The sequence below is a fragment of the Danaus plexippus genome, chromosome 30 (genome assembly GCF_018135715.1).
Source record: "Danaus plexippus chromosome 30, MEX_DaPlex, whole genome shotgun sequence".
Classification (NCBI taxonomy): Eukaryota; Metazoa; Arthropoda; class Insecta; order Lepidoptera; family Nymphalidae; genus Danaus; species Danaus plexippus.
The window spans coordinates 1,643,613-1,656,424 of NC_083557.1; the positions used below are offsets into that span (position 1 = coordinate 1,643,613).

Sequence of the window (12,812 nt, forward strand, 5' to 3'; positions counted from 1 at the left end):
TGTTTGCACTTTTGTGTTTTAACTAAAAACTACTACACAGATTTTGATGAAATTTCGTATAACGTAAATTTACATTTATAGTCTTACGTTTCAAACTGAGTCTCCTTAGCTGGCGGACTTTTAAAAGCAAAATTCATTACACAAGTTTCTATTTAAAACTCCCCAAGTTTTTTCTTTAAACCGATGACTCTTACTGTACATTATCGTTTGTTTCTCTTCAGATTAAAATTTTCGACGCCCGAAGATTTAAATTAAACAAAACATCGTAAAAATCGGTTAGTAAACTGAACTTGGTTGGTTTGATATAAGTAGAAAATTATGCCACTGACGTTCTCCGTTAGTGTGATGTGCATCGAAACAGATTAGACATGCTTTATGCAAACATTATCATGTGTCAATGAACCCTTTTTATTTTATCGTGTTTTTGAGATGAACACAACTGTCATTGCTTTTTATTTATTGACAGAACTGCTTGTAACACTAATGCGGAACTTCATTCCGATTACCGTCTGATTTTAGTTGTGACTTTTTATCTAGCTTCTTATGTTAGGCCTGTTACACCTGTGACCTGTGACCTGTAACCCGCTTTAGGTTTCCATATTTAAAAGAGGGTTTCATCCCAAGATTGGTAATGTTACTTAACTTTTTAGCGTTGCCAAAACAAGCCTTGTGCTTGTTTACTTCAGCAAAAACAGTAGTTTTACGGCACGTTTCGTAGTTAACATAAGTTATTCTAGTTTATATTCAATTAATGCTATTCCACATGCTAAGTAGGTTTTGTCAACGGCTTATTGTTGCGTGTGAGAATTCTCATTGATCAGATATTTATCAGAAGAACAGTGTTTTTTTTTATTCTTGCATATGTGATAACAAGCGTTTCGTAAAACCTTTATTCGCGAGAAAAATAAACTGAACCCAAATGAATATAATTGTTATAACAACCAAGATATGAGTACATACATATATCTGACTGTTTAAAAATCTGGACTAAATCTATGGAGGGCCTGAACTCATTTTGATGGAATTATCACTCACTAGTAGAAAAGTTTGTAGAGAACTTCAACATTTTCAAGAAAATTTACTGAAAATTTGAACAGTCGCGTCAAAATATACTACCGAATTTGCATTTTGTCTAATTCTGTAAAGCAAAATAATAAAATCTGACTCATTTTAAGTTGCAAATTTATCTGACATTGAACTTTTAATTTAAATGCTCTAGGTAATTGCACCGAGTCAAAAATCCCCGATTTTTTTATCAATAGAATAATATATAATAAAAAATAATATACAGTCGTAGTCTAAGTTATTTATTTATTTGATTCTTAATTGCATAAAAATTTTATATATGCACATAAGGTGAACTTAATGCTAAAACAGCCTTCTCTATAAGCCAATCTGAAATTTGTAAGAAATGATGTTCAAAATCGTGAAAGTTTTATAACGAATTTTTATGACACAACGTGAAATAATATTTTATATTATTATACATACATATATTTCTATTTCCAAACATATATAAATAAAACTGACTCGTGAAATTTTATTATAAGTATATAAAATAATAAGTCTATACATTAATTTATTAATTATCTAGCAAGGAAGTCTTCTTAAGCGGATACTTGAAAGACGAAGAGTCAAAAGATTCGATCCTCTTCGGATATCATCTGGAAAATTATTCCACAGTCGTGTAACAAGCACAGTGAATGATTCGCCGATGAAACTAATATGCTATGCAGGCATTGTAAGGTTCAAATTTTTGAGTGGGGCGAAGCGGTCGTTCGTAAGTATCGGAATTAATTGAAATTTGGAAAGAGGGATGGGAAATAAGATGGGTTCTTAAGAATGGAGGATGACTAGAATAGGAATGATATCTCGTTCATCTGCGCTGATGACATTTAAGATCCAGAGCGGTACGCCAGAAAATTAAGAAATCGATGGCGGTAGGTGATAAGTAACAAGGACCAACTGACAGACATTCACACCTCGTCTGCCCGTGATCACGGTTGCTGCAAAGTAACCGAAAAGTCGGGATTATGTAGTTTTTAAATAATAAAATCCGCGTAGTATATCCGAATAATACTAGTTTCATTTAAATGACATTTAAGTCGTTATTTACGTATGGTGGCATTAAATAGGCGTTCAATCTTATCGAATAGTCCTTGACTTATATTAAGAAAGCAAACATCAGCATAGTCAATCATTGGAAGCATTATTTCAGGTAGCTACTTATCACTTAAGCTGTTAAAACTTGCTGTATGAAAGGAATTCTCATTTAAATGAAACTAATATTTTTCGGATTTACTACGCGGATTTTATTATTTTATAGGGTTTTCCATTAAGGGCGCTTGATCTTTGAAATGCAAAAAAAAATACATGTAGGAAAGATATTTGCGAAAATTTTTTTTTAATTGGAAGGTCTATTGACCCCATTATGTATGGAATATGACATCATTCAAATGACCGCCACGGCTTCGGTTGGTGGCGCGCACACGAAAGGTCCAATTTTCGATGACTCTGGCGCACAAATCGGGCTGTATTTGATCGATGGCGTGGCGTATGTTGACTTTGAGGGCATCGGTGGTTTGCGGCTTGTTGGCATAGACCTGCGACTTAAGAAAACCCCACAAGAAAAAGTCCAGCGGGGTCAAATCGCACGATCTCGGTGGCCAGTTCACGTCGCCTCCGCGCGAGATGACCATGTCCAGAAATTGCTCGTGCAGAACTTCCATCGTAGCGTGTGCTGTGTGGCACGTAGCGCCGTCCTGTTGAAACCACATGTTGTCCAGATCCATATTCTCGATTTCAGGCCAAAAGAAGTTGGTTATCATCGACCGGTATCGCTCACCATTGACGGTGACGGCCACACCATTATCGTTTTCGAAAAAATACGGACCAATCACGCCTCCGGCCCAAAATCCGCACCAAACAGTCACTTTCTGCGGGTGCATTGCCACTTGGTGAACCTCGTGTGGATTGGTCTCGTCCCAAATACGGCAATTTTGCTTGTTGACATAGCCATTCATCCAAAAATGCGCCTCGTCGCTGAAGATGATTTTTTTGCCAAAATCGGCGTCAACTTCCAACTGCTCTAATGCCCAGTCAGCGAACACACGGCGCTGTCTATGGTCATTAACCTTGAGCTCTTGGGTCAGCTGGATCTTGTACGGGTGCAGGCTCAAGTCACAACGCAAAATTCGCCAAGTTGTCGTCTGCGAAAGGCCGAGTTCCTGTGCGCGACGCGGAATTGACTGCCGCGGGTTTTCGAGGACACTGTCGCGCACAGCGGCGATATTCTCGGCAGATCTCGCGTTACGTTGACGCACGGGAACCGGCTGATTGTTAACTGACCCGGTTGACTCGAATTTGTCCACCAATCGACGGATAGTCGACTCGGCAGGACGATCATCGCGACCGTAAAACGGGCGAAGTGCGCGGAACGTTGCTCGAACTGAAGACCCATTTTCATAAAACAATTTTATGATTTGCACGTGCTGCTCGACACTGTAACCTGCCATGGTGGTTTGGGAGGACGGAATGAATATAACACACTACATTTGACAGCTGTCACTCAAACAACATGGCCGCAATCAGCTGTCAAAGTTCAAGCGTCCCTATTGGAAAACCCCATAAAAAACTACATAATCCCGACGTTTCGGTTACTTTTCAGCAACCGTGATCATGGGCAGACGAGATGTTGTCTCGTAACCGAAACGTCGGGATTATGTAGTTTTTTAAAATAATAAAATCCGCGTAGTATATCCGAAAAATATTAGTTTCATTTAAATGAATAAAAGTCGCGAAAATCTTAGATCTCATTATAGAAATTCTCACTACGAATCAAATGAAACGAGCCATTACTGTTATTCATAAGTAAATATTATTTAAAATTACAAATGTGATTAGTAAATTAAAATATATTAAGTTTATACAAATATATGTAAAAAATTCACTATAAACAAGAGTATGAGAATAAAAAATACTATAATATACTGTGATACTGAACCAATTGCAAACAACACTTCCTGAATATCCTGCTGGCGCAAATCAAATGCTCACAAACTTGTTGGTCGTGACCAATGATAGGGACCAAATATAAAAAAAAAAATTTAACAAATAAAATAAGATATGATGTTCTCACAATCAGAAATGATAATGAAAAAAACAATATAGTAAAAAAAAAAATAATAAAAAACACACAACTACCTAGGCTCCAAAGCAGAATTTTGGACATTTTGCGACGATCCGTATTAAATTTTAACAATGTATGTATTTGTTTACATCTTCATTAAAACTCAATCCTAATCAGACGAATCAGAATAATAATAGTAACTAAATTAAATCAAAACAAAGGAAAGCAAAATAAAAATAATAATAAGTTATGTTTATCAGAATTATCAAAATCATATTCAAGTATCATAATCGTTTCTAATACTTTATATATCTTAAATAAGAACTCAAATCAAATAACTTATTATTAAAGATGTATTTTTTTTTACCATAACTGTTTTTTTTTATGAATAATTGCATTTCAATTCAATTTTAATTGCAATACAATTGCATTGCAATTGAACTATCAGCTGGCAATTTGATTGAAATTTTTTATTATTTTGTTTAAATGACTTGCTGACTTGAGCAGGTAATAATTGAAAATGTCTTATAAATCAATAATTATATTATTTCTTTTTAGCCGGGAAGCAAGAAGAGATAGCACTTAGAATTAAAAATGGGTCAGTCCCGGAAACGAAACGCCTACCTCTAGTAAAATCAGCGCCACATCTTAATAATAATAAAGTAGAAGAAACTCCCAGCGCTGTTCTAGATGGAGTGGAAATTGAAAGTGCTGTCAAAGATAACAATGGGTTGGTTGGACTATGTTTATATACAAAAAACAATTTGCATGTACGCGTGCGTGCGTGCGTGTGTGCGTGCGCTAAAACATGAGTTTTGTCTAAAAATGAAGTTTATATTTTTATATTATGATAAAAATATTTCTACATGATTTCTCATTTTCAGGGTCGATGCAAACTCACATAAGCGGAAGAGTAAGGTGAGTTTTTTTATATTAAAATATTCAAAGGTACATACTTTACTCGTGAGGACATGTCACCCTTTTTTGCTAATAAAGGCGCTTGTCGAACAGCTAAGTTTCGTTATAATTGTCAGAAGCATCGTGAAATCTAAATATTTATTGTTAATATACGTTTTACTTCCCCAAAATTTTCTTTTTCAACAGTTTGCGTCAGCTCGTCACTACATCAAAATGTCCCTTTTATTGGGATGTTGGCTCTTCTTTACAATAGTTTTCATGATGTACAACGAAAAGGAAGACGTCCATAGGAATTCATACGTAAATCCAGGAGAAATTAAGAGTATGTATGCTATTAATCTGAATATATTTTCCGTATTAGCTAAGTGTAAGATTGTTCTCTCAAAGTTAATGAGTTCTTTGGTTATATAATTTTGCTTGCTTAAAAATTCGGTGTAGGTAAAATATTTAAATTGTAACTATCTGATTGACGAATCACAGCTTGTAGTCGTGAGCAGCTATCGAAAAATATAGCAGGTTGAATATAAAAAATCATTAGGTGACCATTCCAAAGTTAGATCGCGTATACTTCACCATTTAATTGTGGTTATAAAATAAGACGATTAAAAGGTATAAGTGACATCTGTACTAATTACTTCATAAATATTTAAATATTCTAAGCGGGCAACTCGGTTTGCAGAATGATTTATAAAATAAACAATATGGCTTTTCTTAAGTATTATTTGTACATCTTTCGGTAATGAATGTCAACTTATTTATGTACATATCATGTATAAGACATTTTGTTTGTAATTATAAAAGAATCGTACTTTGAAGTAAAACAAATATACTAAAGGAATCCTAACAAATGCATTGATATGTGCGTTCAATACCGTTACATCGCCCTTTGACTGGTCATTGACCTTAAAGCCGCGTACACAACACATGCAGCCAAGATTTGCGTAAGGAAAACGCAAAATAAAAGTTACGTTTTTTTTTTATTGGTATCAGAAATTCAATATTGAAGCTATGTTGAGCGGAATTCGTTGCATGTGATTTTAAATGCGATACTTAATGTAAAAGTTTACTATTAGTAAATTGAATTATAAAAATATTTTTAAATAGACCTCACAGTTTACGAGTATTTAATAATTGTTCGAGAAAATCGGACTAAAAAATCTCAATTTATTACATATAGGTTAGTATCATTGGTATCTATTAAATGAAACAAGCTTTAACAGATGATTGACTGACAGAAGAAGTAAAAGTAAAACGAGAAGAAAGGTGAAACTAATCTTCTGTTTTGGGTCAATCGTATTTCTGTGACTATAATAACAGACTATGAGAGAACAGTGGTATCGTTGTAATAACTTTCTAGACGTTGAAGGATAATTTCACATTAAAAAGGATATTAAAATAGCTTACAAATCAGCATAAACTTTCGATCTGATCTATTATTAATAGCTAGTCGAATTTTTTCACTGGCTACTATAAGTTCAAATAATAAAATTTTTCATATACAAATTGGAACTTGTAATGAAGCCACATCTATTTCATTGAATATTTTTTACAGGTTACGTATTAAATATTTCTGACCCGTCTCTGACACTTCGCGTAAAACTATCGGGACCTTTCCTTAGCGAGCAAGCGGAAGGCAAAATGAACTCCTCAGAAATGACAGGTTACCAGAAAATGGATGTGTGGCTGGAGAGATGGAGGGTAGAAAATGTAGGCAAGATAATATCAGAAAGAGATGTCCTTGACAAAGAGGTAGGTAGTCAAGTTTTGGTGAGACAATATTTTTCTTTCAAGAGACCATTTAGGATGGTCTATTATACTTAAGTTTTTTTATTATAGTATTGTTACACTTTACTCAACATTTATTATTCCAATAGGTTTCAAAAATCTGGACGATTCTCATTCATGAAGATGACTTGGATTTTACGACGGGGGAGTCTCGATCTAGCATTATTAATTTAGAATCAAATTCTACCAATTGGAACTCTGTGTTTGCTCTTAGAATGCGAACAACAGCCAATCAGAGTGCTCCGATCAGTTTGAACTATGTCATAAATCCGTTGGATCGTAATACAGGAGTTATATATTCCTGTATCCTGCTCTGTGGATTGTATATATTGATTATATTTGAGGTGAGATTTCTTGGATACTATCCTTATGCTAAAACTTTACCTTTTACCATAACACTTAAGTGAGTAATTGAAAAATTCGGAAACGCTTTGATGACTTCTAGAAAATCTCATAAACAATCAAAAATATAGGACAAGATTAATTAAGAATTAGGACAATATTTCGATTTCTCTATTGTTTCTCATTTCCTCGTATTAGTATTTTTAAAAAGCCTTTCTTATTCCACACTATATGCGTTTACAGAATAGGAAAAAAACCTAATTAAAACCATACTACCTATTTATATAAACACGTACACGTGTATTATGCAAATGATATTTCAATCTTAGATCACAAACATTGACAACGTATTCTATATCTTATTACTTTGGGATAAAGTTATTTTTTGTTGCTCACTGTTTAATAATAGCAATTAATGTCGTCACATCTTGTAAACTACATGTCTTTGTTATCTAAAGTAAAAGATTAAACCCATTTCTGGGTCATATGTATATGTAATATTAAATATTTTTATTTGTATACTGCTCATAGAATTTAATTATATACTATAGTATTGAATAGAATAATTTAAGTAATTAATTATTAATAGGTATATAAATTTAATGAGTAGAAGACGTCGTAGAATAGGATAAACTACTAAAAGTAAAATACCTTTTTGGCGATATCAGCAACCCTATAACTTTCTCTTCTTCTACTGAGACGAAACCTCTCAGCATTCCATGGATTCACTTTGCGGGTGCCGGGTCCATCGCATTGCACTGAGAGGAGCTTCAACAGTGTCTGGGACTTGCGACCCAGTTATAGGTTTAAGGGGCTCATATTTAACGTGCGTTAAAAGCTCACCTCAACCGTCCAAGCTCCTCTCTCCGCCTCTCGCCAAGATACTTTGAAGTTAAATCCATGAAAAGTATTTTAGAAATATTTGGTTAAATTCTGCGCGCGGGGTCTAATTATGTGACAGGAAAGACGCGATTGATAAATGACACATGAGATGTTAAAGAAAACATAAATCTTGAGATATCAGAATCCGTCTTCATTAATGTAGTTTTAATTTCATATCATGTATGTTCTTCAAACTGCCTTGTAGCCTTTTCATTTGAGAAAAATAATGTACATTAGAACAAAATTTTTTATTTGTCGTCGTATTGTCGGACTTATCTAGCGATATTTATATCTTAGGTGTTAAGATCGAGCTGTGTTGTGTAAACAAACAACATTTTGGCCATAAATATCAACTAAGTCGTCATAAGGTTTAAGAATCCTAAAAAATGTACACAAATAACTTCACTGCTTTTTATATTTATATGATCTTTTCTACGTTAGACATTTTTGACACAAAAAGTTTCCTATTTGGTATTCCATATGGTTAATCTAACCGAGAGTTTTCATCAGAAATTTTCCTTGTTTCTGGGGCCTCTACCAAACAAGAAAACAGCAACAAGTAAAAGTTTGCATTAATGTGTTACTAGATCTATGCTTGTTTACGGATCAAATATTCTGAACCCGGAAATAATTATCTCTCAATTATATTACAAGACGTAAATAAAATTATAATGGCATACACAAAAATAAGTAATGTTTTATTTTAAGGAAAATTTATCGTACTCTTATGAGAATAAAGCCTTTTTTTCAAGTAAATTTTTCGCTTATGTAACAAAAAAAAACTTGCTGTGTTTTAGCAACGGAAATATATAGTAACAAAGTTGACCAGAAGAAACATGGTTCTTTTATACGCATGAGAAAAAGTAATTAATTTCATATTATTAAAAATTTAATTCAGAATTAAATTAAAAATATTTATTAATGATCGATTATTTTAGACTAGAGCGCAAGAAACATATTTTAAAATTGTAAATATCATTTAATCTATTTTTAAATTTAAAATTAAATTACTAAACATCTAACTGTACAATGATAAACTACCCATATCCAGGCAGCATATAATTTTTGTCTACTAACACTATTTTACTATTTTGTATTTTTTAAACTACCTCCAGTTCGTTTTGTAGGTCATCAATCGAACGATGGCAGCGGTTCTTATCTCCACAACATCATTAGCAATTCTTTCAATAGTAGGAGAGAGACCTTCCCTCCCTGAAGTGATCTCATGGCTGGATGTGGAGACGCTCTTGCTGCTTTTCAGTATGATGATCCTCGTAGCCATAATGGCTGAGACTGGCATGTTTGATTTCTTAGCAGTATTTACTTTCGAGGTAAGTGAACAGTTTTTCGCTATCAGAACTACAGTGTAATGTTTTAGACTGTTTGGTCTGCATCTTTTTTCTTTTCACGCACATTTTTTTCGAAATTTTTGTCTTTCATTTGTTAAATTTGAGGATTTTAATACTAGCTTGTATTTAAAATTGCGTACCTTGTAAAATACTAAATATAAAATTGTAGTTTTGGGACAAAGGGACTTTAATTAAATGTCTTTTTTTGTTATTTCATGACTTTAATATTTAAAATTTCCTACATAAAATCCATTATGTACAAAAAAAAAATTACACCCAGAACTATAATCACAAAAAAATTAATTAAAAATCTTTGATGCGTCCCTTTTTATGTATAGCAAGTATAAACCATAATATAAACTTCAATTTCTTATATAATTTTTTTAACAAAATATATACTGAATTTCATATAATAAGGTAAAAATGAAATATCCCTAGAGGCAATGCTGATGTGTGTAATTTGATTATATATTTAATAATTCCAATAATACAAGTCTCATATTTATTTCGTTTAATTAAGACTAATCGCAAGAAGGTTTCATTTATTTAACTAAGCACCAAAACAAGACATACGTTCAATAACCAGTAATTAATAATTGGTAAATGTCACAGTCTATTTAAAATGTTATTTTTTATGTCCTACATTTTTTCCCCAATTTATTTTGACTTAGTTTCATTTGAGACCTTGTCCTCGTTTTTCAATGTTTTTCTTGGCATAATAGTATCTAGTTTGTTGGAATTTTCCTTATTGCATCAACTTTAAGAGCCTTCCGAAAATGTCTTGTCATAAAATTAGACAAACAAACATATTGCATAAGATATTCTCATGTCATAAGTACTATGAATTTTAAATATAGTATGGGCAAAATTGATTCATGTTGAGGGTTAGTGCGGAAGACTGAGAATCTTCTCTAAAACTAAATACATATTTTCCTGTATTTTCTTTGGTCGTGATATAATTTTGCACGATCTTTATTATATTCAATAATTTATTCATTCTGTTTATTGAAATTTTAATAGTTGTTAAAAGAATATGTTCTCATATTCAAGTGTATGAGAACAAAAAGAATTTTGTCATCCGAATGTATGTTGTGTACTTATATAATAATTTTTTGATCTGATTTTATATCTCATTAAGTTTGGTTAAAAATGCACTAAAAATTGCTTAGTTTTTAAGAATCATTTTTTTTTTAATACTTTCAAAATCGTTAAATAATATCACCGTGCCTTCAGTTCGTAGGTATTTAACACTTACATATTTCTGATATACATAGATTTTTTCATTTTCTATAGGTGACTAAAGGAAAACTGTGGCCATTGATAACATTACTATGTGTGATAACAGCGGTTCTGTCTACCTTCCTGGACAACGTCACCACCGTCCTTCTAATGACCCCAGTGACAATTCGGTGAGTAAAAATCAAGACGGCATATATTTTATTCTCTATCCATTAAATATTCTCGTCCAATATAAGGTTGCATACAAAAAATAAACATTATTGTTGATAAGCATTTCGCCAAGAGAAAATAATTCGTTAAGCCATGATTATCGGAAAAACCACGTTATGTATTACATTTTACCTAACGCTTGGGTTGTTTTACAGCAACCGTGATCACGGTCAAGCGAGATGAAAGTGTCTTTCACTTTCGAAGCTCTCAAATAATGTTAGATATTAATATGTTAAATTTAAACTTTCACAGATAACTCGTGATATTATTGTGAGTTATTTTATGAATATGTAATGAAGTTACTAAGTTTTTTGCAGGCTCTGTGAAGTTATGGACATGGATCCAGTGCCCATCCTCATGTCTATGGTGTTGTTTAGTAATATAGGTGGTACAGCAACACCGGTGGGAGATCCACCCAATGTTATCATAGCATCTAATAAAGCTGTCGTCCAATCGGTGGGTAGATAAAGGTTTTATTAATCGGCCTCACAGAATGTTTATTAAATCATTGTATACATACATATATATATATAGATTCCATTAGTGATTGTGAATAGATATTAAGGGTAGTTTTAATTTTCCCTCAAATTCTTTTTTTCTTTAATATTTTTCAATGGAAATTCTTTTCCAAAATGCCAGCATTTTCTGAAATATTTTGAAAGTAACCTTCAACTCTTCGGCTTTCATACTATGCTCTTTACTAGAAAATTACCATGTGTTTTTTTTATCTCGGATATAATGTCACGATTCGATTATGTCTGATTGGATAAAATTCCTTATTCGATAGAATTTATAATGATTTGATTATTTGTCTTATTGTCATAGCGTATAAAATAGTATTTTACAAAGCCCAAACTCATGGTGCTAATTGTTTTTATTTAAAATGAAAGTGATAATATTAAATGATTTTCATAACTTGTTAAAGAGTTCAATCAATTGATATGTCAGATAGAAAAATATGTTTTTTATTGATTTCACAATAGATATTTGTATATATTAAATGTAGTTTAAGAAATTTTCCGTAACATATATGACTAATACAGAACGCTATCACTGAAATTTATCTGCGTAATTAATTATCATCACATTCAATACATGTACCACCTTATCGCTTACGTTACTAAGTCGATTGTTGTAATGAAATACATTCGCGGGTATACATTAAAATAAAACTAATATTTTTGGGATTCACAAAGCGATATTTATTATTTAAAAAACTACGTAATCCCGACGCGACGTTTTGGTTAATTTTCAGCGACCGTTACCACGGGCAGACGTGATGTGAATGTCTTTAAAACTAGCTTTTTCATTTAATAGCATTAAATATTGACAGCGGTTGATTTTAAGATATAACAATGATTAATTCTTAAAACTATTTATGATTCAAAAGTATTATACCATTTCAATCACTTCTAAAAGAAGGTCACAATAAAACGAAAAACGTCTAAAATTAGGAGCCACTTCATAAAAAAGTACAATTCTTACGTCTTTGCAATTACATATTAGAAATATCTCAACGTATAATATATTTCCAGGGTGTAAACTTTACGAATTTCACAATGCATATGACGATTGGCATCTTGCTTGTATGCGTACAGACATACTTCCAGCTACGTTATATATATAGGGACACCAACAAGCTAAGGTTGAATGTACCAAGAGATATACAAGGTATTTGTTATTAAAAATCGTTTAAAAAATTGCTCATAAGCTAAAGAGAGTTTAAGACTATTGTTTTCTTTTTTTTTTAACGAATGTGAATTACAATTTGCTTATCGGATCAGAAAGATAATTTGATTCAATGTCATAATTTTAAAAGATTAAAGTTTTTTATTTTATTTTAAAACCTATTATATCTACTTATTATCAGTAAATCATTTTAAAAACCAGTTATAAATTTCTAACATGATAAAAATTTATATGTATAATGTATAAATAATTTAAAATAATAATAATTT

At 32.1% G+C, this 12,812-nt stretch overlaps 1 protein-coding gene across 3 annotated transcripts in view; it reads left to right on the forward strand.

The window, feature by feature from the left end:
* The window catches only part of LOC116776570 (P protein), a 36,706-nt gene that overhangs the window by 19,226 nt on the left and 4,668 nt on the right, over nucleotides 1-12,812 (forward strand). For all 3 annotated transcript variants that reach the window (XM_032669789.2, XM_032669784.2, XM_032669785.2), the window contains exons 3-11: nucleotides 4,688-4,859; nucleotides 5,014-5,047; nucleotides 5,234-5,369; nucleotides 6,600-6,796; nucleotides 6,922-7,176; nucleotides 9,184-9,387; nucleotides 10,699-10,814; nucleotides 11,172-11,310; nucleotides 12,390-12,525. In XM_032669789.2, the coding sequence (XP_032525680.2) occupies nucleotides 4,688-4,859; nucleotides 5,014-5,047; nucleotides 5,234-5,369; nucleotides 6,600-6,796; nucleotides 6,922-7,176; nucleotides 9,184-9,387; nucleotides 10,699-10,814; nucleotides 11,172-11,310; nucleotides 12,390-12,525 (1,389 nt within the window). The remainder of the gene's footprint in view (nucleotides 1-4,687; nucleotides 4,860-5,013; nucleotides 5,048-5,233; nucleotides 5,370-6,599; nucleotides 6,797-6,921; nucleotides 7,177-9,183; nucleotides 9,388-10,698; nucleotides 10,815-11,171; nucleotides 11,311-12,389; nucleotides 12,526-12,812) is intronic.